Genomic DNA, 25,897 nt, shown 5'->3' on the forward strand with positions numbered 1-25,897 from the left:
CGAAAGAAATGGCCGCGAACCGAGAACAACGGAACTGGCTGGGCAAAAGGAGCGGAGAAAAGCAGACGAGGCGAAGACGCGACGACACGCGACACCCGAGGCTTTCCTCGTCTTCCGCCGCGATACGTTCTTCGTCTTCGCAACCTCTCAATTTGGAACTTCTCACAAGGAATCTTAGTTTTCTTTATTTCGTATCTTTCGGCGATTTCGCCATCGAAACTGAGACGCATCGAAAAAGTTGCTTTTACCATTAATCGCGCGTTTCTCGCACGGGCACAGCACGAGATTAGACTTTTAAATTTCCCCGGCAAAGCGTTATTCTCGTCGAGACCATGCGATGTTTTACTATCGTATCGACGGAATGCGCCGAATGGCAGGCAAAAGAACACTGTCGTTTTAACGGTGTCGACGACAAGATTCGAGCTGGAAAGCGTAGGCGCCGTAACGAAGACGAATGAAGGAAACGCAAATTACTGTCTTTCACCTATCCGTACGTGTATAACACCTTGGTAATCGACAAAACTCCTTTGTTATCGATATTCGCTAACCCCTGTCAATTTTACTGAAAAGATGCAAAGTATCGAAAGTTTTGAATTGTCCTAATTCCGATGGCCAAGGAGGGATGGTTAGGATTGATCGGGTCGCGGTCACGAGGTCCGATAATCGGTGCCCTCGTGACGCAACGCACGCTCTTCCAAGCACAAACTGCATTGCGAGTCCTCGAACGAGAAAAAAATATAGACGAGTGGAGCGAGTGTCTGTTGGGGTGGCGAATCGAAAATCTGTTCCAGTCGGAAGTATCGACTGTGTGACAAACGAGTGTGATATTCGTAAGTATTGGGATACTTGATAAGTCTAAATAATTAGGTTAAATCTAAAGTTAAACAACCCCTTGAATTATTATTTCGTTTGAAACTTTAGACTATAAAGAGTGTTAGATACCGTAATAAAAAGTTTATCGGTTGTATATCGTGAAACTGATTAGGGTTCGTGTTCGTTAACTCGGACAACGTCCGAGATTCGCTGAGAAGTCACGGAAACTGAAATAGTTGCTACAAAGTCGAAAACGTCGGACTGTAAATACGCAAGCGCGACAAGAGCATCTGTATGGCCTTTCGTTTGGAGTTTTCGTTTCTGGACTAACTGGCCACTATAGTTTCCGCGGAAACATGCACTCTCCTGTGTTCGTTTTTACTTTCGTTCGGCCCGTCCGTCCATCTATTCGAGGTTCACCCAGCATTTCGATCTGCCTTCGGCCGTTTACTCGCGGGCTCTCGAAATTTCGGTCAACGAACTTTCGAATTCCTTGGCGCGTTTCCCTTCTGTCGCGTTGGCAGTTCTAGGCAATCAGCCTCGTTCGTCGTTGGTAATTATCGGTGGCACGCGAGGAGGTGAGACGTTTCGCGGCCGATTCGGAATACCAATCGAAATTAATTACCGTGACGAGCTCCACGATCAAATTAACCTTCGATAACGAAGCACTGCGCCGCGGCACGACCCGGGTCTATGCCCGATCGAGATTCAACCCCCTGCTTCGCTCTCATTCGCTCGAGTCCAGTCGATCCGCGGTTGTGTCACAGCTGGAGAGAATCGCGGTACAAACATGCCACGGACAAGCGATACTTTTTTTTTATCGCCGGGCTTTCGTATATTCCGGATTTGTCATTCGTATTTCTGCCCCTCGGTAGATAATATCGATGGTCGTTGGTCGGAGTTATCGAGGGCGTGAGACCCCTTGCGTCCTTTGGCGACGTTTCGTTCCCTATCTCTTAGCTCGTACATCACCTCTGACAACTAAAACCGGTATTTACGGCCGAGTCCTTGGATCCCCTATGCTTATGCTTTTGGTTCGCTTACGATTCGCTTGGCAGGAAAATCCTTCTTTAAAATTTTCATCGTTCTTGACTTTTTCTTTCTTCGTTCGTGGCAAAATCTCTAGCACCAGTTTGCTTCGCTTCGCGACCGAGTGCGGTATTGCGATGGGCGGAGTTGAAATTTATCGCGAGGAACTTTTTACCCGACAAATGTTAGAAGTGGTGGAAATCGTTCGAGCGATGCGGAGAAAATCATTTTTGCATGCGAATTACGTCAAATCGAGGTAATTTATTATTTTGACGCGGAGTAAGTATCTGGGTGAACAACTTTTTTTAGCAAGAAAATATATATTTTGAAAACATCTTTTAATGGAATTGCCAATTTTCACTGAAAACTCGTTATTACAATTATTTATTTAATTACAATTATGCAAGGTTGATTTTGTATTTCGTAAATCCCGTTTTTTTCTGCACGACGATCTCCCCTGGAAATTATATCACACGTCGAACGTGTGCACCAGACATTTTCCTGGTTCGATGTTTAATTATTTTTCGACAGCTCTTGGATGTCCCGACCTTTCGTTTCAGAAAGGTTCGCCATTTGCTCTCTCTGATAAGCAGTCGGCGTGCGGCACAGAGGCTGGCTCGCGATATCGTGCGCGTCGATCTTTCTCTCATCTTCCCGGCAATGCCAGCTTTGAAGGGTTTCTTCCTCCGCGCTGACTCGTCGATAGAGCGCGACGCGACGCCGAACAATCGATGGGACGATGGTTGTAAAGTCGGCCATCGGGGAGGATGCTGGCGCGCGAACGTTGAACGAGGGAATTGGATTCGCTCGGAATTTCGAGGCGTTAAACCGTACGAAGGGAGAAGACACGCTTCGAAGCAATTACAGGCGGTTGAATCGACGCCGCGAAATTTAATCCGGGGCTCACCGATTTCCAGGGGATCGATATAAAAAGTCGGCCGACGAGGTGGTAGCCTCGTTCTCGAGATATCTGCCGATGTCGGGATACGGCGCAATTACGCAAATGAATTCAAACGGTAACGAATCCGGCATTCTCGAAAGAATTAAACGACGATGATTTTCTGAGTCGGTGCAATTACTTTGGCCGCGGATAAAGGGAAATGGGAATACGAGGGCGACGCGAGAGGGAAAACGGTGGGCGAGAGCGCGAGCGCGACCCACCGAAAACACCAGCACCGTCCTCTGGGAAATACGTCTTGCTTCGCCGGTGGCGAGAAAATTTAATATCCGAATCGACGTTCGCGGTTGCTGCTGTGCACTGTGTACACTATGCGCGGTTGACGTCGTCTTTGCTCGACGAAACTCGAAGCGATCCGGTCCGAGTATCGACGGATGCGCGCCACTCTTCTCCGCTTCGTTGTCCTGTTTCTTTCCTCTTGCCTACTATCATCTGTCGTAGTAAATACCTAGAGTCTTCTACTAGACGATTCTGTTACCGGGCGTTCCGCGAGTTAGCTTCCGCGCGACGTAACTCCTTTTTCTTCGATGGAAATTCGTTTATCGTCAGTAACAAATATCGCGCAGATGGTAGATTTTGGCTCGAGATCACAGAAAGTTCGAGATATTCGCGATATAGATGGTGCGTACGTGGCTTACCTTATTTAAAGAAAGGAAACTGCTGCGTGTCTTGTAATTCGATAATTGGCGATTCTGCTCGAGATGCTACTTATATTTTTTGCCAATCTTGCTTGACGTTTCGAAAGAAACGTTGGAGCACAATTACTCTAGCGTGGCCTAAAGAAAATTGACGATCGTCGATTTTTTCTTTCTCTGCCGGAGATCAAGGTGTCATTCCGTAACGACGTTACTCCAGAGTAAATTACTTTCTGCGGCGAAAAAGACGTCGCTTCCGGCTGTTGGCGACGCTAGAAACGGAACAACGGTCGACACGATTAGGACGTCGTTAAGTACGTTAATACGGTAATACGGTATACTCGATTGCCATTCCTTGTTACGTGTATCTCACTGGCAATCTCTTGGCAACGACGAAAATGAAGTTTCCCACGGTAATTTGTCCGACGTTCAGCTACACCGATGTTTCGTTTCCTCGTTCTCGCAGTTGGCACGACACTGAGACAAGAATTGTTTTTCCCTTATGGTCGTGACGACGAAAGATGGCTGGTAAGTGGGTGGAAAGCAAGGTGAAACGGTACAAGAAAGTGAGGAATTTCGAATTTACTTTCAAACGTTTCTCGTTCACGACAGAATTGCTGGAATTCTGTTCGCGAGCTCCAATATGGATTAGATACGATGCTATTTCTATCGACGAATACATAACTTTGGTCAATGTGGACTCGGCATTAACGCACCTAGCCGATCTATTCCTTCCGATTGCATTTCGCGCTATCGACCTGCCTATGTTGCACGTTCTAGTATGCATCGGTGTCCGCAAGAATGTCCGTCCCAACGATATCGACGAGAAAGCACTGGCAATACATTGGCAAAATCCAGCCCTCGAATCGATATTGGACGACGCTCGACGCGATTCCTCGTTGTCGAGAGAATTATTGGTTTTCGTTCTACCGTTTTTCCAGCATCGCAAAACGACATAATGTCGGCGATTCGTCTAGATTTACTAGATCTGTGTCCACGAAACACGCGATCTTGTTTGTTGCGTTGAAAAATCCAAACGTATGAACGTTACGTTACGTCACGGCGACTTGAACTTTTCCTCGACAAAATTCCTCGTCGTTGTGGAAATCGCTTCGACTCGCGTTTAAACATACATTTACGTTGCCTTTTCTATTTTGATTGCAGATCTCGCCCGCTTCAGATTCAGTCGTTCGTCATCGAGCGTTCACAATGGCCGTTCGTTTATGGTAAGTTTTCGACGACGAGTCAGAACATGGTCGTTTTTCATAATGTTTCGCCGTGTTGCCAGTCTCGTTTCTGACTAGCCTGCACTGTTTTTTAAACAAACGAAAAATTTGACGACGACCGTTTCTGATGCGAACCCCTTGATTCTCCGATTCTGATCGAAATCCACGAGAAACCGTTTCGAAACATTATCTCGAAGGGACCTAAAATCATAATTATCCGCGCAGGATCTCGACCAAGCCTCTTCGGTTTAAATCCTTAAATCCTTCTTATCCGATGAATTATGCCGACGTTAAAACGGTCTAACGAATTTCGCCGAGCTGTGGTCGAGCGAACGCGTGCACGTACGCGTTGGAGACGATCCAAGGTGGTAGCGAGCAAAGGAATGTCGTGCCTTCGGCGATAAGAACAAGGAAAAGAGAAAAAAAAGAGAGAAGCAGTGGTCGTTAACTCTTCGAGACATCAGGACTTCGATACTCCGACTATGCTCCTGAACTTTTCGAAACATCTCGAGCAGAGACACGTATTCTCCACGTTGCCGAGATCGAAATTTCATATCTCGAATCCACCATTTTTCCTCAAATACCCATGAAATTTCATCTCGATCTACCGACGTGGATTCGGACAATCCAACTCTCCTCGCTGTAAGTCCAGACAGACGAGTGGCCCGAGTCGCGTAACTATCTTGGCGCGAGTTTCGAACGATATACGCACGAACTTTCGCGTAATTGCGTAATTGGTAGCAGGTGTCGAGCGAAAGATTCGAGCAGCGAACATGGCCGTCAGTGAAGAGAATTCGAACGAGGAGCCGAGGGGTGGGTAAGAGGAGGAAGCGACACGAGGCGAAAACTCGAAGGGAAGTGAAAAGATAGCGGAGTTGCGGTTCTACGAAACCGGTGTCGGTGTCAGAGTCGGCATTCGCGTCTGCGTCTGCGACGATCTCTATAAATAATTGGGGGAATCCCGCGGTAGCAGAAGAAATTGCCGTATTCCACGACAAACGTGGTACACTGTCGTCGAAATATTTGCACGACTTCCTCCCCTTCGCCTCGTCTTCCTCTAATTTTGGCCGGCAAACCGTCGAAAACTCTTCGACCAGCGGACGCTCGTCTTCTTTTTCTTTCGCGACCGAGAACGTCTGCCCGACTTTGCTCCAATTTCTATTTTCGACCGAGACGTTGAAACTTTCGAGGTAGATACGTTCGCGATCCGACGCCGACCGATTCGACGAGAATCGAAACGCGCGTCGTTCGGGGCCTGTCTTTGTCATGGTCGTTGTTGGCTGTCCACCTATCAGGCTATTAGCGTTGAAAGATATTCGTTTTCGTCCTGGCGATATTTCGTTCGAAGACCAACCACGATTGACCAAACGTTTACAAATGAGAAGCACCCGGTCTGTCGATAAATTCGTAAATTCTAAGGATCAACGATTCATTGCGAGGGGTACAGTTAGTTACATAAATATTGAAAAAACGCCCGTTATATTTTGATTACATGAAACCGACAGAACATTTTCCCAAACTAATAGAGCAACGTCTACCTATGTTCTATGTCGTAGACGAATCCAGCGCGTATAAGAAGCGAGCAAAGCGACGGAGCGGCAGCGGTGTCGTCCGGAAGCGAAGGCCGGAGAAGAAGCGGCGAGAGCGTGCCAGTGCCGGTGCCGGTATCGGTGCCGGTGCTCGTGCCTCTCGACGGACCGAGGAAACAGGGACGAGAGACTACGTTTCCTTTCTGCCAGGTGCGCTCGTATCCCCATCCAAAGTGGCTAAGAGCGTAAGTCCTCATCGAGTGCACCAGGAGTGCTCGAGCGGAGGGGAGGTGCAGGTACAGGTGCAGCAGGAGAGACGAGCACCGAGGCGCATGCCTTACCTGGGGCCTGATATGACAACCCGGCTATCCGCCATGTTTTACACGGTTGAAGTCGGGGACACCAGATTCACCATTCTCAAGCGGTATCAAAACCTGAAGCCAATCGGTTCCGGGGCACAGGGGATCGTTTGGTAAGTGATGGCGATTGTCGTGCAAATCATCGACCATGTGTCGAAGCTTAAATAATTTTAATTAAACTTGAAGTCGTAAGTAAAGTAAGCGCAGGATTTCCTGCCGCTTTCCCACAATTTTGACTGATTTTAAGAGAAACCGACGACGCACGCGAAGAAAGCAGTACGATGACCGAGTGGCTAGCACTCAGCCCTTCCATGGTTTCGTTTACATAATTGAAACGCGATTAGAATTGCCGTACGAGTGGAAGGTGTGCAGGGTCGTCGACGACTCGCCATCGATCGATGAATCTCTAATTATTATTTGCGCGCGTTTGTTGCAGCGCGGCGTACGACACGGTGACCGCGCAAAATGTCGCGATCAAGAAACTCTCCAGACCTTTTCAGAACGTGACGCACGCGAAGAGAGCGTACAGGGAATTCAAGCTTATGAAGCTGGTCAATCATAAGAACGTAAGTATATATTTTCGTCGTATCGGATGTACAGCCACGTTGATAAGTATTGGAAGACGCTCAAGTGCGAGAGGACCCAGATATTCCAGCCGATACTTAGAAACGGGAGCGTACGCTACCTTGATTCGAATTTCTGGTTATTCTCTATTCGACAGATAATCGGTTTGTTGAACGCGTTCACGCCGCAACGGTCGTTGGACGAGTTTCAAGACGTGTACTTGGTGATGGAGCTTATGGACGCGAACCTGTGCCAGGTGATTCAGATGGATCTGGATCACGAGCGTATGTCCTACCTGCTTTATCAGATGCTGTGCGGCATCAAGCACTTACACTCGGCCGGTATCATTCACAGGGTAAGTCGCGAGTGGAGATTCGATTATTTTCGGTCACGACCAGATTTACGAGTTGTCAAGCCTTTTTTTTGCGCCTCCTATTCGTTGGTTACGCGTAGGATTTGAAGCCGAGCAATATCGTGGTAAAGGCAGACTGTACGCTGAAAATTCTCGACTTTGGCCTGGCTAGGACCGCTGGGACAACCTTCATGATGACGCCGTACGTGGTGACGCGATACTACAGGGCGCCGGAGGTAAGGATAAGAAAAAGAACGCGAAACGCGAACTCGTAGCACGCATATCGGTATAGCGTTGGCGAATAGATCAGGATACAGATCATTTCTTATAACGTCGATTTCATCGATTCGTGTCGCGAGTCTCGATTTTCGCTACTAGAATCGCGCCAGTTTCCGCTCGTTTCTTTCTCGACACACCGTGTACACCGTGATCCGGACGATCTGTCGTCTCGCAGGTGATCCTCGGGATGGGATACAAGGAGAACGTGGACATTTGGTCGGTCGGATGCATAATGGGCGAAATGATTCGGGGCGGTGTGCTGTTTCCCGGCACGGATCACATCGACCAGTGGAACAAGATAATCGGTAGGTCGCCGTGATCGCTTGCCCGTCTTCCATCGAGGAACGTGCGCGCTTTAACACGCGCCCGCTGGACGTTTTTGCAGAGCAACTGGGAACGCCGGCGCAGGAATTCATGCAGCGGCTGCAGCCAACGGTCAGGAATTACGTTGAGAACAGGCCGCGGTATCCGGGATATCCGTTCGACAGGTTATTCCCGGACGTTCTGTTTCCATCGGACTCGTCGGAGCACAACCGATTGAAAGGTGAGCGATCGGAAAAGCTTCCGCTCGAAGCGGTTCATCCTTCGCTACGTTTCTTCCATGCCCGTTTTTTCTTCTCGTTCCGTGTTTCAGCCAGCCAAGCCAGGGATCTATTGTCGCGCATGCTCGTGATCGACCCCGAGCGACGCATCTCCGTCGACGATGCTTTGCTGCACAATTACATAAACGTGTGGTACGACGAGGGCGAAGTCAATGCCGTAAGTGTCGTCGATCCTTCGTTAATCTCGCAGTCTCGCTACCGCACTCGCCTCGCCTACATACGTACCTTCTTCTACTTCCGTATTATCCCTCGACCACGTTTTCACGTTTGTAAAGGGGGCGGGGTGAATGGTGACGGTGGTGGGAGAAAGAAGGAGAGTATCGATCGGCGACCGATTCGAGTCGCGTCTGTCGAGTGGTTCTTTCTTTCGAGAGAACGAGAAAGACGATGATCGAATGTTAGTTGGACGTTTGTTACAGCCTGCACCAGGCCCCTACGACCATAGCGTGGACGAGAGGGAACACACGGTGGACCAGTGGAAGGAGCTGATTTACCAGGAGGTGATGGAGTACGAGACGAGCCACAATCCGGCGACGGTGGCTCAAACGTCCGAGAGTGGTGATTCTCGGTAGACACGCAAGAACCTTACCACCTTTCGCGTCAGGGGCGCACCTAGACTGTCCGATCTATTATACGTACATATATATACACACGCGTGCGCGAACACCTACCCGCCCACGCACATACACGTACACAGGCCCACGACATATTACGACAGATGCGTGTGTATATGTATGCATGTATGTATGAATATATATACATATACATACATATACAAATATATATATATATATATTTATATATATTCGTGGAAATGTAAAGAAAGGAAGCGACGATTAGGAACAGTTTCACGTCCATGGGAAAGACGTACGTTAAACGAAGAGCCGTTTTCGTTCGAGACGAAGAAGATCACGAAACGAATGAAACCAGGATAGAAAAGGAAAGTGCGAGAGAGAGAGAGAGAGAGAGAGTGTGTGCGTACGTGTGTGTGTGAGAGGACAAGAGCGAGAGCGAGCACGATCGAGCAGGAGTGTGTGCGAGAAGCAAGGAGAGAAAATGCGAGATGAAGCGAAAGGTAAAATGGTAAAGCGCTTATTTGCGAGGAAAGAGCGAAAAGGAAAGAAGATAGTCGGCAACAGAGAGAGAGAGAAAGAGAGAGAGAGAGAGAAATATATCGTTCGCGCGGACGTACGAGGCATAACGAGCGCGCGTTTGCGAAAGCGTATATGCGATAGGAATCCCTGCAACAACCAAAGCATCGACGCGATTCGGAGGTCCGCCAACGAACGCGTTCACTCGACAAACAGGATACATATGTACCGCGCGACGTTCGTCGTTGTTCTCGCTCGGTCTTCTTGTTCCGCTTTCCGAGCGTATCTCCTTTGTGCGGGAAACGCGCATTCGTTCGCAACGAACGTTCTCCGCGATCGAGCTTACAATTAGTTGGAAAGCTTGCAACACACGCGTCGCCGATCGGTCCACAACTCTGGAATGTTCCGTTTTCCAAATCGACCTAATGCAACTGGTTTGTTGTATCCGGTCGCGTCTCACGCGGTCCGGTCGCGTCGCGAACCAAACCGAACGAGAGTTCTATGCTCCTTCGTCTTTTCCCGCTTGTTTCTTCCTCGTTGTCCATTTCACCTACCGCGCTTACTTTCTTCTTTCGCTCTTCTACGATCAGAAATCAGACAATTGGTTTAAACGAAAATATGCCGATGAAAACGATAAACTGCCGAAAAGATTTATCTTAGTTCGCGATCGTGCCGCGCATCTTTTCATTACTGCCATCGTATCGAACGAGCCGCTCTTTTTTCTCCCTGATCGCGCGCAATCGATTCGTCGACCCGTCGCGTTCGTTGCAGCGAACGTGCAACGAAACGCGATGACAACTGATTTTCTCCGGAGCAGTATCTTTGTACTCGCGTGTCTGCTAGATGGTCGAGGAAGACTCGTCGCGACGTTGGTTCGCGGCAATAACGATGCGTGGGTAACACGCGGATGGAACGCGATAAAAGCGTACTTGAATGATTCGAAGAAAGTGACGTACGATGAGAGAGTGATAGAGGGGGGGGGGGGACAAGTAAGTAAGTCACATAGTCGATCGAAACGAATGCAATTTTCTACGTAATTCCAAAGCGTCCAAACTACAGGGTGTCGCTGAATACAAGAGCTCGAGCATTCCCTTTTCAAAATCCGAATTTCGATTTACCGTGATTACGCGTTTAATCGTCGAGCGAGAACATTGTGTGTATTTTTATATGCGATTCGAAATGCGTGCTTTTGTCTCATCGTTTTCGTGCGCTCGTACGCCACCGATATTTTATAACGCTAACTTTGTAAGATGGAAAGCCGAGAAAGAACACAAAGAGAAAGCGAAGGGATCCAGCGATACCTAAAATAAGCATCGTCGAGCACGACAAGGCCACAGTCGAATCCGTTTCTTCGAAAACTGAAAGTGCAATGTCGCGGCGATTGATCCTCGAGTTATCCGACGATGTTATCCGCGGTTATACTTGTCGATTGTATTTAGCTAGATAGTTCCTTAGGTAAAAACTCGTTTTCCTTGTGCAATCGTACGATCGTCGTGCCATTGCACGACGACGAATGCCGTCGCGATGACAATTAGAATATATATATATATATATATATACACACATATATATGCATATATATATATATATACGACATATAATATATAAATCTCTCTATATATTATATTATATTATATTATATTATATTATATTATATTATATTATATTATATTATATTATATTATATTATATTATATTACATTATATTGTATTGTATTGTATTGTATTGTATTGTATTGTATTGTATTGTATTGTATTGTACTGTATTATTGTATTGTATTGCATTGTATTGTATACACGAAGAACACTATTCCGTAACTTCTGGAAAATTTCACTGTCGATGAACAAACGGCAATAATTGGCAAAGTTAAAGTTTCGACGATGATCGTTCGTGCGCGTACAAGGGGAATAAGCACGAACGACGTGTTCGTATCGTTCGTTTCGGCGTTCCTTCGTTTCTTGCTGGTTGCTGGAGGAACGGCGACGACGTCGACTTCGTTGTCGCCGTTGTCGTAGTCGCCACGACGCAACCGCGGATTTTGTTTCTCGACCAAAAAGAACGCTCCGCCCAGCGACGTTATTTAACATTTCCGGTTATGCTTTAGGGAGAGGACTTACGAGCGTTGTTTGTTTCACGAGGAACGTACTAACTTTAGGGTTAAGCTCGAGTAAAGGGAATGCGCGTTATTCCAAAGCGACACGTTTCGTGGCAATATCTGTACAGTAGTCGAACCGAGATACGCGACTGAAATATTTTTATTTTTGACGACGACGACGACGACGACGACGATGATGACAGTGACCATGACGATGACAGAAACAGAGATAACGACTACTACTAAACTGGTGATTATTAATATTACAGTTAGTACTATTGATACTACCACTACTACTACTAGTATAACTACTATTACTATTATTACTATTACTACCGCTCTATTACTACTGCTACTACTACTACTGCTGCTACTACTATCACTACTACTACTACTACTACTACTACTGCTACCACTACTACTACTACTACTACTACTACTACTACCACTACTACTACTGCTACTACCACTACTACTACTGCTACTACTACTGCTACTACTACTACTGCTACTACTACTACTACTACCACTACTACTACTGCTACTACCACTACTACTACTGCTACTACTACTGCTACTACTACTACTGCTACTACTACTACTACTACTACTACTACTACTACTACTACTACTACTACTACTACTACTACTATTCCTATTATTTGTTTATTATTATTTTTATCATTATCCTATTATTATTATTATTATTATTATTATTATTATTATGATGATGATGATTATTATTATTATTATCATAAAAATGAATGTATTTATTACCGTTTATTGCGGGTCGAGTTATCGAGACGATCGAAAGGACAGTGAGTAATTGTAATGTAAACGTTGAATTTTTATTTTCCACGACGATAGTCATGTGAATATATTGCTACAGTCCGATCCAAATAATCAAGCTTTTGTAACACTAATTATAATAAAGTAACGGTGATACTGCTAATCGCGTGATTGTATCGCACACGGTAATTCGGATATAAAGCGTCGAGTGGCCACGTAGGTAGAAGAAATTTGCGTGTATCATATAAGTGAGATATAAGTACGCCAAAAATCTTTACAAATTCATACGGAATCGTTCGTTTTAGTTTTCGCTTCCTTTTTACTTCCTTGCGTATCTAGTGGCAAATCAGCGGCAAACAGCGGCGAAATCGTGGCGCTCCCTTCGTTCACGATGGGTATGCGCACGATCTTTCTCTCGCTCGAGGAGAAAATAACTATAAACAGCCGTACTCCCCGAGCGAGTTCTCGACGCTCGGTCTCTGTCGTCTGCGACGTTACCGGGACGGTTGACGAACGCGCGCAGACGCTAGAGAACGAGAAAATGTGGCGAGATGCTATTTTTCCACGCGTGTACGATGTCAAAGTCTCTTTCTTCGCACAGTGCGAACGCGCAGAAAGGAGTCGGTGAACCGTGATTCCTTGTAATTTCGTCCAGCTCCACGAGCCAAAAGCACAATATCTCGACGCTTTCGGGACACATCGAATTCGCTTCTGGCGAGCTTTCCTTCTTCCCATTCAAACGATATCACGCGAAACAGAGGGACGCGACACGGAAGCTCGGAAAAGCGGAAGTCAGAGGGAGAACCGAGAGAACGGCGGACCTCGAAAATCCTCTCACGAACGAACGTTAATACCGCGTGCGTATTTCCCTTTCCGATAGACTCGCGACTCGTACAACCGCGACCGGAATTTCTAAAGATTTTTGGGTATACGCTCTATATGTCGGAGGACTGACGGAAATAATTGCTGGCTGTAAGCCGGGAGGAATGTAGGATAGAGGAACGAGACCGCGACGACGTCCGCGAGAGAAAAGGAGAACAAGATTGCCAGGTCTCGAGGAAGCGCGGTCGCATCGACAGATATCGAGATCGCGCGATTTCCGGCGCTTCGAGGTTTTTCGTAGAATCGTAGACGCAGTTCGCACCTCCGAATCGATAGATACAACACTATTGTTTGTACCGAGTGCGTTTTTTCTTATTTCGTCCGTAGCCGGAACGAATTTAGCGGATAGTATCGATAACGATAACGCGCTCTAGGCATTACGATAATAACGATAGCAATAGCGATAGACGTAATAACGATAATGAAACGAGCGCTAGAGGAAAGAGAATACGCGATAATACAATAATTGTTACACGGTCATAGTAGATACGGATGGAAAGGGCTTTGCAATCCTTTCCGGAGAACACGTGTAAAACGACCTTGTCGACACGATTACTTTCAAAACAGATTTAAACATATAGCACGACAACCTCGTATACGATATTTGCACAACCAACCGATAGAAACTTGGAGCGACCTTAGAACGCGCAATATCGGTGACCGGAGACGACGAGAACGTAATTAAAGTTGAACTAATAAAGCAACAGCCGACAAAAGAAATTCGTAATAACGAATCACGATAATAACGATAACAATAATAATAATAATAATAATAATAATAGTAATAATAATAATAATTACAATAATATTAATAACGATTTACGGTAATCGACGTTTACTCTAGTATTAACTTTAACGCTAATACTATGGATAATGTTAATGTTAACGATACTACTAATAGTACTACTAATGGTAAAAGTAACAAAGAATAGTAATGCTAATAATAAGAGTAATAATAAAGAAGAACAAAATTGATAACGATAACAATAATAATATTATTAATAACAATAACGATAATCGTGTCCATTGCCTGTCGCAAAAGGAAAACGATGCATAGAATAACCGGGTACCTACAAAGTGACGTGCCTTTGAGACTCTTCGAAGCAAACGATCGGTTCGCCGTTAGCTTTCGACTTCCGTCCGTGGAACCCGGTTCCGCGGACGTGTCCGTATTGCGCGTTTCGAGGGAAACTCGACTCCTTCGGCAATCGCGATCGTGCTCGATCCTTTAGTCACCGCATCTGCGACACCTGGCAACGAATCTTCCGAGTTTCGAGTCGTGAACCCACTACCTAGATCGTAGATAGGCAACCGCCAGCGATTGCCAAGAAACGGAGAAAAAGTGAGAGAGAGAGAGAGAGAGAGAGAGAGAGCGGAAGCGAGTGTGTGCGCGTGTACGAGAGGTAGGAAGAGAACAAGGACCCGGGATTGTAACGATAAGAAAATAATAGTCGACGATAACTAGCGGTCGGGTAATGAGCGAATTAACGATAATCCTTTTCTTAGCGCGGTAGAGCAGGCATAATAGAGAAGCGACGAATATTTTGAAACGATTTAATCGTCGGCCAGTTTAGGGGAAGGGAAAGAGGAAATAAATGAAGCAAAATAACAATGTCCATGTTGCTAAATATTAGCGGTGAAGTAGTTTGCGTATAGCGACGTGTTAGTTTAAAATTAGTGCGTAGTGCGAGTGAAACAGATGGGATGAAATGGAGGAGCACCGAGAGGGTGGAAAAGGAAGCGAGAGCTTGAGTGAACGCGAAAGAGAACACGAGCGAAAATTATCGCGTGGTTACGCGTTTATATATATATATATATGTAGAGTGGTAAAATCGAGAGTATCACACGTACGTCAAACATACACAAACAAATGGACAGGCGTGTTGTAAAACGCGGAGGGCAAGAATAAATGCAAGAGCGAGAGCAAGAGGAAGGCTGGATCTGAGAAACGCAAAGGGTAGTAGCGGAAAGGAGGAAGAAACAAACGAAGACGAAAGAAGCTAGATACGCAGATACACGCGAGAAACACACGAAGCATAGTAGACACGTAGATTACAGTTAGGAGATAGAATTTTAGGTGAAGTTATCGAGCCCGTTCCTTCCTATTAGATATGGTAGCGTTAGAGATGCCCGGCACGCCTCGAAACGAGGACACGTGGTCTGCACCTACCGACTTGGTGGAAAAGAGCTTCGCTCCAACGGCGTTTCTTTTGTTTCTCATCGAAGAAGAAGAAGAAGAAGAAAAAGAAGAAGAAGAAGAAGGAGAAGAAAGGAAAGAGGAGCGTTAGACAACGGCCGCTTGTTACTTCCTCGAGCCGTTCGTTCTTCTCGATGCATTCCATGCTGCGTTTCGTTCGCGACTTTTCCCAATGGATCTTTCTCACGAAGATCGACTTTCCCAGCAATAAAAGGAAACAGAGAGAGGGAGAGAGAGAGAGAGAGAGAATAGGCAAAACACAGGATAGAAACGCGTTCGAATGGCACGCATGTAGGGTAGCGACATCGACGCGACGAGCGCGGAAAAAGAAAAAATTGGTTTTGTAATTCGCGGAAGCGAATAATCGCAGCAAGGCTAGGGCGCACAAGGAAAGAACAGCGAAAAACGCGAGATAGAGAAGAAGGGAGTCAACGAAACGGTAAATGGTAAACAGGGAGAGAAAGAGAGAGAGAGAGAGGGAGAGAGAGAGAGTGTGTGAGAGTACCGTATCCATTGTAGTCGCGCGTAAATTATTATAAATATGAAAACATTAATATTATCACCGAGCATATTGTATACCTCTTCTGTACATACAGCTGAACGGCACCAACAATAACGAGTTACGATTTATCGTAGCCACGATGGGAAACGGCGAACGTCAGATCGATGTTGCGTATTGTCTTTTTTGCGTGGCGAGCAATCGAAGCGAGTATGGTCGTAATGTAATTATATTACCGCTGCGGTACGATGTAACTGCATGATCGACGGCACCGTATACATATACATATACATATACATATACATGTATATAAATATATATATGTATATATATGGTATATATAGTATATATATATAGTATATATATACATATTATAAATACATTTCGTAGAACGAGGATCGCGATGGCGAGCGATGATTTTCTATTATTGCTATAATTATTACCATTACCGTGATTACGGTTTCTTACGATGATCGCTGCGACGACGACGACGACGACGATTAGTACTTACGCGGATGAGTGTGTTACGAGAGAGTGGCAGGGTAACCGTAACTGCGAGTGCTGTGTACGGAAAAGTTGAGAGAAAGAACGAAAAAGCGTGTATCGTTGGCGTGCTCGTCGGACGAGTGTCGCGGGGCAGGGAAGAAGGATGTATCCGTCGAGCAGCAGCGTTGTGGACCTTATTTGTAGGTGTAGACTAACGCGAGCAACAAGGGGTTCCTAAATGTTGTCCGGACGATTCGCCGACATCCGAGGGAGAGCGTACGGGCGAGGATTCTCGAGTCGAGCCGATCAGAGATCGAAGCTAAACGAAAGAGAAAGCGAAAGAAAAAGCACGGGAAGACGTAGGCAGACAGAAAGTAAAAGAGAAGAGAATCGGCGCTCGTACGCGTCCTGGCGATGCATCGCGTCGGCTTCGCACAGCCGTCTTGAATGAATATCGATCGCAACGATCGGCCGAGAAAGCCGACACTTTTTCGCTGATATTTCTTTTTTCACGCACCGACGATGGACCCCCGATTTTTAGTCCCGCAAGCGAATAGGCGAACGACAAAGAGGCAACGCGATCGAGCCCCAGCGTTCATTCTCCGTTTATTTATCGTTTATTTAACGTTTATTACCGTCGAGAAAACGGAACTTCCCCCGATGAAGTTCGAAGCCACGTTTCTAGGCGTAAACGATCATCCTGTGGTTATTTCTTGGCAGAACCGAACCAATGCTCAAACGCTGTTGGTTTAAAGTGAATAAAAAAAAAGCTGAGAAACCAAGATTTTCTTTACCCGTCTGTACCTATAGGCCTGTAACACGTCGTGTATGTGCAGTGGAGTATAAAGGGAATAATAAAGAGTACACACTTTTTATATGCACGGTTTTTAACTCTTCTCGCTTCACCGTCTTCCATTCGATTTTTACGAATGTCCTAGAAATTCAAATATAATTTCATGGTATGCTACGACGTCTGTATATTCCACGACGAAGGTAAGGAATGCGTCGTCCACGTTGCCACGTACAAAACGAACGACATACGAATCGATCGAACGATCGGTGGCAAGCTTCAGACGCGGCCAAATATTCGCGACAAATATTCGGAAAATGACGAAGACGAGCGAACCGATATTTCGACTTGGTAGGACAGGAGGAACAACGAGTTGGTCGTAAGACCTCCGACATATAGACAACGACATACGCTTGAATCAATCGCAAGATATTCGACGATGGGTGACATTCTACGAAACTGGATACAAGCGAGGCTAGGAATCTTGATCGATCTGACACCCGAGGTGTTTGGTTACTACACCAGGGACGGCTCGCTTCTCGCACAGATTCTGCACAGCTACGACATAATAAACCGCGATCAGTTGGACACGATCGTCGTTACCCAAGATCCTGCTCTCTGCAGAGTAAATCTGAAGCACTTGAAGTTTTGGTTGCGATTCGTGGGAATCGATAGCGACGATGAAAGCATCGAAGAAATTTCCTGCGGCAAAGGTACCACGTCGATGCGCTTGTTCTACAGGCTGTACCTGTGCCTGGAAACCAAGGACAGGTTGCACTTTATCACACTGCAAAAAGAGAGGGAAAAATTCGTACCCACGTCGAAGAAGTTCGAAGTGACGAAAGTCTGCGAGGACCCTCCACCGTATCAACCGATGGAACACCCTTTGTCGAAGAAGTTGGCGAAGGGAAAGGACGTCGTTGACTGGCATCGTACCAACTTCCCAATCATACTAGCAAAGTTTCAAAAAGAACGAGAGAAGTTGATGGCTGTTCCCACGTCGTACACCGTGGCGCAACCCAGCGTAGAGCAGTGGCCAGCCGAGGTATCTATGTAAGTATTCTTGGTGGAATACTCTAGCGAGGCCATAACAGTCAGGTATCGATATACACGAGTACTAGGAAGATCCGAATTTTATTGAATTTCGACGAAACCGAGGAATATTTTCGATTTATGACCTCGCTATATCCTTTCCACGAAGAGTACCTACTCTGCATCGTCTATCATCCGGGTGCGTCGTACACCGCCTTGTCATACAAGTTACCTTTCGCCCCTGTGCGTTTAGAGTACGAAAACATTGCTAGACATTAGACAGGAGCATAGCGAGGAATTGGACCGGTTTGCTTATCAGCACCGGGTTCGGAAGAAGCCGGGCAAAGAAGACGGGCCAAACGACAAAGAAAAGGAAGTGGAAGAAGAAGTCGAACGGGAAAGACAAAGGAAAAGAGGAGAAAGAGAAGAAGGAGAAAAAGAGGCTGCGGAGATGAGAGCGATCGCGGATGATCCAGAAATGGCCAGAGTGTACGTCGAGTGGTTAAAGAATCGTAGCAAGCGCGCAGCAACTGCTACCGCTCTGAAATCGAAGATGCAGAAAGCGCTGCTCTCGGAATTGTGGGAGAGAGTGGCGGAGAAACAGGAAAGAACGTTCGACGAAGAAATCGCTAAGCGAGTGTTGGACCAGTCGAGATACGAGAAACAGATCGTGACGAAATTGTGCGAGGTCCGCGAGCAGAAGAATATAATGGCCGAAAATCAGAAGGTCGTCGAGGACATAACCGTAGAAGCAAAGGAGGTGGAGCATCGCGCGAGCTACGAAAGAGCTCAGGATCTGGTGAGCAAGCGACAGAAAGACATCGAAATCGAATGCCGAAGAATATGCGAATTGCGCCAACGGCTTTTGATGGAAAAGATACGAAAGATACGGGAGAAACACTGGCGATTTTGCCGAGACATCGTCGACGACTTGGCGAGCATCGCGTTGAACGTGGGTGACCACCGACGAGTGAACGACGGTTGCGTACCGCTCGTTCTTCTCAGCGAATGGAAGATGCTGTTTCTCAAGTCGCAGCCCATCTTCGACGAAGAAGTACCTTACAATGGAAAACGCAAACAACCCTCGGAGCAGGAGCTCGAAATGTTGCTGAAATCGGATATGTGGATGGAGGTTGACAAGGTGGATTTGCTGCGAGATGCTCTGTTCGACAATTATTTGGAAACGAACCCACCTTGGAACGAGTCGTTGCCGGAGCTGGCCGAAGAATTGCAAGATCTTGTCAAGCTGGGACGCGCGGTGCTTGGATACATCGTGCATCGACTTCTCAACTTCCTTCATGTTCATCCCGTGGACCGATCTCAAACCTTGCTGCAGAAATTCAAGAACGTGACGATCGTTCTCGGGATAGGAAACCCTGCGGTTTGCGAGTCGATTCGAGCGCTGCTCGATCGATCTGCTATTCGGACTGTGAGAATGGAAGACGCGATTAATTATTGTCTGGAACGGTATGTTAGACATTTCTTTATGGATGGGTACGAAGTACTGCTTCGCCGAATCAGTCGCTATAATACGTTACAACGAATATACACGTCGAGAGATCTTACTTCGTTGTACCGTATGCTTTTCGATCGATACGAGATTCTTAGAGTTTTAGAACTTTCGCTATCATCGGGCATTCGCGCACTCTCACTCGTGTTTACGCTAGTCACACGCAGTCCAAGTACTCATCCGAAATTGTGCTCTACCGCGTAACTGGTACCGACGACCTGAAAACACGTGGTCGTTGACAGGTACAAGCAGGAGATGTCCGATGTGGAGTACATCGATTCGAATATAATCGCTGCGACGACGGACGTCATTAGGAAGCTGGAGAGCGAAAAAGGGCGAATCTCGTGCGCCAGGATGGATAGACTCGGTAAAGATTCGAAATGGGCAACTTCGTCGCCGGAAACGACAACGAGGAAAGGCGTGACTGGCGAGAGAAAGTTATTCGTTTCGGCCAAATCAGAGACGGAGGAAGAATCGAACACTCGCGATAAGCAAACGCAGACTCCGAGGAACATACCGTACGACGATTTAGATCCCGTATTGACCGATGCCGCGTACATTGGTAGGTTCGAGTGAGGCGCTCGATCCAATCTTTGCGATCTAATCTTTCAAACTCCCTTTTCCTTTGCACCGAGAGATTCGCGATTCTTGAATTCTCGAATGCGCGCAGGTAAGTGGGCCTATGAATTTCTAACGTTGGGCGAACCGATCACGGACGATCTCGCGACCAAGATCTTGATCGAGTACTTGAAGAGCTTGGTGAACGCGAAAGGTTGGGTTCTGCTCGATTATCCCAACACTTACGAGCAAATGTCGCGACTGGAGACGGCGATGACGGGCTCGGCTCCACCTCCCGACCCAAAGTTGCTCGATTTCGACGACGTTACCATAGAGGACATCGAGACCGTGACTCCGAGAATCGTCTTCGAAGACAAGTCCGACCCATACTCGTCAAACAGGCAATTAGAAACAAATCGTAAATCGAAAATCTCGCTAAGGACACTGCGCGTTTGTAAACTCCGTCATTTTTCCATCGATTTTACAGACAGGCAAAGCTGGTACACGATCCGGGCGCGGAGCTACAAGCCGAACCCGCGAGTCGTACATTCGCCACGCTCTTCGTTCGAGTGAAGCAACAACCAAAATACTTCGAAATAGGAGTTCGAACTTACGAAACGTTGAACGAGGACTCGCCATCGATCGACAAATTCTACGCGTCCCGCAAGATCGCTCGCATTCTCTACTATTCCACCTTCGATTTGGCCACGTTGAAGAAATTGGCCAGACTTATGATAGGCGACCCGTTGCAGAGGAAACCTTCCGAGGAATTATTCGGCGATGCGTTGAATATGTTCGAGCGTGAGACGAAACGTGGCGCGACCTTGAAGGAGGCCGTCGTTCGACAGCTGGTAACCGAGGAAGAGTACGCGCAACTCGAGTCCGACGTGGACGACGACGCCATGGAAGAGGAGGCGAAGCAAGATCTCGTATCCGACGATTTCCAGATGGAGTTCGAACCGCGACCAGCCAGACCTGGTGAACCCAATTGGCAATGGGTCGACTTTCCTTTGCCTTTCGCGTTGCTAGAAAATTTGGCAAGCCTGTGGGAGAGCTTGGAAGAGATCTACGTGGAGGAAATAAAGGAATTGCTCCTCCTCAAGAGCATCCACGCGTCGAGTATCGTTCCATATGCAGATTTCATAACGAGAAACGCGTTGGAGTTTGTTAAACGACCTGATAACAAACAGGATCTGCTGCACCGATTTCATCAGGCGTTCAACGCGATCGACGAGGACGCACGGAACGACGCGGACGTCAAGTGCGAGCTGCATCGTCGCGTGGCAGATTTCCAAACGGAACTTTGGGAAATTTGCGATCGGAGAAGACGCGAAGCTGAGGAGGAACGGAGGCGATTCGTCAACGACCAGTGGGCTGTTTACGAGGCGGTAGTTCTGTTTAACACGTACATCGGTATCGTTCAAGCGGAGATCGATCGATGCGTCGACACGATACGTTTGTTGCAAGATTACTATTTCGGAATGATGAAAAAGCCGCTGCGAGAAATCGGCGTTTCGAAGGTTGTTCTGAATAAAATCGAAATCGAGACGAACGACAGGGAAAACGACGTGGACGATGGCAACGAACAGCGGGATTTCCAAGAGCAGCCACCGTTCGAACCTTCGAATTTTGTCGAAAAATCGCCTGATCGAAAGGCAAGAGGAAGACTGAAAACCAAAGACAGACGGTCGACGATAACATACGCCGCTGCTCCACCTGCCCTCGATCGCGAATCTCTTCGAATGGAGATCAACGACGCGTTTGTCGACAGACAGAAAACTATCGACAACATGGAGAACAACAGTTTGTTTACGAGAATCGTAGAAAACGTTCGATATGTGAAAAGTATCGTGGAAACGTTGTTCGCGGCTAGCAACGAAGCGATTAGAAGAGAACAGATGGCAATTTCCAAGAACAAAGACTTTTCGACCGATTCGTCCGATTCGATCATTGGGAAAATGGCGTCGAGGGGTCAAGATCTAATTTTGGAATGGCGCTACGCCATTACCTACGAGATAGAAAGAGTTCGTGAGAAACTGGACTCGATAGTGAACGTGGCTCGACTGGATGTCGCTTTCTTGTTGAGGACGTTGCAAAGGACCTTCCACGGCATTTACGATGCCATCGTAGACAGGTTAATCATCGGTGGTTTTATAGTTACTTTCTCCTTTAATTCTTATGTCGATCATTTTGTCGAAATTTTCGCCGTTGTTTAACTGAAAGAAACGAAAGAGTATCCGAACGTTGACATAAGAATCTATCGATCGGCTCCTGTCAATCACCGTTCTTGTGCCCGTTACCGTTTTCATCGTTTACGATCGTACAGATATTGGCGGGAGATGAAGAGCGTGAACGACATGGCGAATGTGTTCTGTTTCGCGATCGAGGAGAGTAGGGTGCTGGAGACAGAGCTGCTACTAGAGGGTGACCGGTTCGTCGTCCGATCGAACGTGTACATGATGGAAGTAGAACCGGAGAAGCCGAAGCGCGTGGAAGAGATCGCGTCGTCCTCCCGATTCCGAATAGCCAGCCTCGCGCGCTTGATGGAGATATTTAAACGAGTCGCGCCAAGTGGAATGATATGCGAACACAGCCTAGTTTATATCTTTCAAGATTTAGCGAGCCACGGCCAGGAAGAGGGAGAGCCAATGTTGCTGCCATGCTCTTGGTACCAACTTCGACTGGGCGAAATCTCGAAATTGCTTGCTAGATTTTCCGGTTCCGTCGAATACGTCGATTGGCGAGAATTTCTCGTTTGCGCGATGGACCTTCCCATTCCGAACTGTCAAGAAACGTTAATAGCCAGGGATCGCTTCAGGATTCAGGATCCCGAGTTGAGAGAAGTGGTGACTGTAGCTCAGTACGGTCGAACGTCGCTGTGGTTTCTCGAATGCTCGGACTGTTCTGCCAATGTACAGCAGCTTCCTTTCGACGAGTTTCGAAAAGGTTCAGAGGACCTGGACGAGGAGGAACTGTACCAATTGGACACTGACGCGACTTTCTCCATGCGATCGAGCCGACCTGCCTCGCAAGTCGACGTGTCGTTGCTGCATTGCTTGAGTCCCGAAGAAACGCTTAGGCGAATGTCGGCCAAAAAACTGCTGTGTCGGATGTACATGACGGATCGATACTCGGTTAACTATACCGCGCTGTTGTTGGCTTTCTGCAAGGACGAAACTCCGCGAGACGGATTTGCAAAAGCGCTGGCCTTGGCTCTAGGCAACCGTGTCTGCACCGATATGCACGAGGGCGAAAGATACGTCGAGGAACTTCTAGAGCGGAAGCGACTGGCTCGAGAGGCTCGACAACCGTCTTCTGACGGACCTCTCGAGGTAGGTGTCACAAATAATTACCTTCCAATTAGCTCGATCGTAGTTACGAAACTAATTTTTCCAATTTTGTGGTTTCTTGAACCATTGTTACTCCTGCGCGTCTACATGATCGTCCGAAAAGTGTCTTTCTTTTACAAACACGTCTCTTACAACGACGCATCTCTATGCAAACATGAAACCTAATCTGTCGAACGTTGTGATCTTTATTTTGACAGAACAAAATGGATCATACGTAATTCGACAAAACAATATAAAACGGAAAATGTTGTGTATCCATTGTTTCCTTATAAAAGGAAAGAAACTTTTAGGACGACCTAATACTTGCAGGGAAGGTTAGACAACCTGGAAATTTGAGAAATTCTGAAACTTTGGGTACAAATAAAGTATGCCATTCTTTATGTAATAAAACCTTACTTTTTTCCTGTCGTAATTCGATTTTAAGAATGAAATCATCTCTCGAAAGAAATTCAAAATTTTTTCTCCTGAAATGTCTCAAGATCAGTGGAAGATATCTAAAAACGAGCTTAAAACAGAAGTCGTATCGTTTCATTGTGTCTACCGAATCGCGTAAGAAAAATTAAAAGAAAATCCATAGTCTTCGAGTTACCCCCACCCTCTTTAGGAATCATCGTTCCTAAAGAAATCTTTTTTAATATGCATGTTAAGATACCTCTGGATACCTCCTTTTCGTATTTGTCAGTGACCTACGCCTTACATTTTTTTCAATCGAATAAACCAATTATTATCAGATATGATGTCCATTTTAGCAGTTTTCTTTAGCGAACCGACTTTAGAGCACGATACCGAGTAATTTATTCTGATTTTAAATTCATTTATATGAAAATAATTACTATTAAATTTGACCGCGCTCGTGTACAGTAACAGTTTTTATTAATAAAAGGATCACCAGTGGTATTTTAACACGTACATTGAAAAAATTCCTTTCAAGGAATGGTTATGCGGGTGAACTTTTATTTAAACATTTCTTAGACAGTTTTATCGGTTTTTAGATATCTCACGAAAAAGGAAATTTGGAATTTTTTCCAAACGATGATGATCTTCGGTTTTATAAAACCGAATTATGGCGAGAAAAAGATAGGGTTGCATTCCGCATGATATACTTTACTCGTAGCCAAAGATGCAGAACTTTTCCAACTTCCGAGTTACCTAATTTTCTATGTTAGAATACATATTATTCAAACAGTTTTGGAGTATCTACGAGTACGATACGTTTCAGGTTGCGAAGACGATCCTGGAGTACCTGATGTATCAGGTCCAAAGAAGAATCGATCGAGATTCGGACCAGGAACTGGAGGAAACGAGCGCGTTGAAACTTTTTGGTGAACCGATCCTACCTGAGAGTGTGGAAACGCTCGAATCGTTCGCTGTCGGTGAACACACGTCAGCTGAGAGCATGCAGAAATGTTTCGTAGTGGACCACGAAGTGGTCATTTATTGGCTTACTCTTGATATTTGCCTTGTAAGGAACTTTTGAAAGCAATTGCAGTTTTTATTTTGTACAGCGACGAGTATATAAGTAGGGAAATAGTTGTTGATAAATTCAACTGATCGAACAGCTTTCTGGAAGGAGATCGTGAAACATAATAAACAGAGTCAATTGCATCTGAAATTGAGACAATAATAGGTGCCTCGGACTGCATATCTATCATGAGCCTGTAGATCTTTTCTTAAGGAAGCTTTTCGATTGTACTACGATATATTATATTACATTTTTACAAAGTATAGGATATAGAATTTGAAAATACTTTTCTTGTACTTTGAAGCACTGTAAATACAAAAACGGCTTTCTCTGTTTATAACTCGTCACCGTACTTTCGATGTATCGAAATACTCACGTTCGTCCGGTCAGTTTCATTCTTTTGCTCGATCGTTTCAGACTGTACTGGCCGCGGCATTGTCATGGAATGTATTACACTCGGAACTTATCGGCAAGTGCAAGAGTTTCCCTGAAAAGTTAGCTTCAATATACGAAGAATTGAGAGACGTGGATCTGAACGACGAGAAGGACATCGTGTTGGCGCATCGACTTTTAAATCACGATTTTATGATACAATTTTTAAGCACAGCCGCCAAATTTACGGTCAAGAACATGGAGAACATGGTTCAGGAAATCTTGCGGGAAAGGCAAGATACGTGAAGTCTTGTGGTTAGATCTCTGCAAAAAAAAGTCCACTTTCTGGAACGTTTGAAATGCATAATAATTGCAAAACAAAATAATGGCAAAACGAGATAAAACGTTAAAGACAATTGTTGAAGAAAGACCCGAGA

The 25,897-nt window shown here is 46.1% G+C and overlaps 3 protein-coding genes across 5 annotated transcripts in view; all 3 read left to right on the forward strand.

The window, feature by feature from the left end:
* LOC117210694 (stress-activated protein kinase JNK) overlaps window positions 1-10,968 on the forward strand; it is a 40,316-nt gene extending 29,348 nt beyond the window's left edge. The window contains exons 2-10 of one of the 3 annotated variants that reach the window (XM_033453971.1): window positions 4,600-4,661; window positions 6,218-6,662; window positions 6,986-7,115; window positions 7,271-7,468; window positions 7,567-7,701; window positions 7,920-8,049; window positions 8,130-8,288; window positions 8,379-8,503; window positions 8,766-8,918. In XM_033453971.1, the coding sequence (XP_033309862.1) occupies window positions 4,600-4,661; window positions 6,218-6,662; window positions 6,986-7,115; window positions 7,271-7,468; window positions 7,567-7,701; window positions 7,920-8,049; window positions 8,130-8,288; window positions 8,379-8,503; window positions 8,766-8,918 (1,537 nt within the window). Of the gene's footprint in view, window positions 1-4,599; window positions 4,662-6,217; window positions 6,663-6,985; window positions 7,116-7,270; window positions 7,469-7,566; window positions 7,702-7,919; window positions 8,050-8,129; window positions 8,289-8,378; window positions 8,504-8,765 lie in introns of all 3 variants that reach the window. The other 2 variants (XM_033453970.1, XM_033453969.1) reach the window with 2 other exon arrangements.
* Window positions 10,969-15,650: 4,682 nt separating this feature from the next.
* Window positions 15,651-18,236, forward strand: LOC117210699. Its single transcript, XM_033453978.1, has one exon. It carries the CDS (start codon window positions 17,616-17,618, stop codon window positions 18,231-18,233), a length of 618 nt encoding a protein of 205 aa, XP_033309869.1. The 5' UTR covers window positions 15,651-17,615; the 3' UTR covers window positions 18,234-18,236.
* Window positions 18,237-18,629: 393 nt separating this feature from the next.
* LOC117210701 (sperm flagellar protein 2-like) lies at window positions 18,630-25,787 on the forward strand. Its single transcript, XM_033453981.1, has 7 exons — window positions 18,630-19,675; window positions 19,961-20,280; window positions 20,389-20,677; window positions 20,764-22,410; window positions 22,603-23,608; window positions 24,846-25,088; window positions 25,506-25,787. Exons 1-7 carry the CDS (start codon window positions 18,660-18,662, stop codon window positions 25,764-25,766), a joined length of 4,782 nt encoding a protein of 1,593 aa, XP_033309872.1. The 5' UTR covers window positions 18,630-18,659; the 3' UTR covers window positions 25,767-25,787.
* Window positions 25,788-25,897: the final 110 nt, after the last annotated feature.

The sequence above is a fragment of the Bombus bifarius genome, unplaced genomic scaffold (genome assembly GCF_011952205.1).
Source record: "Bombus bifarius isolate JDL3187 unplaced genomic scaffold, Bbif_JDL3187 scf7180000008208, whole genome shotgun sequence".
In the NCBI taxonomy this organism is placed as follows: domain Eukaryota; kingdom Metazoa; phylum Arthropoda; class Insecta; order Hymenoptera; family Apidae; genus Bombus; species Bombus bifarius.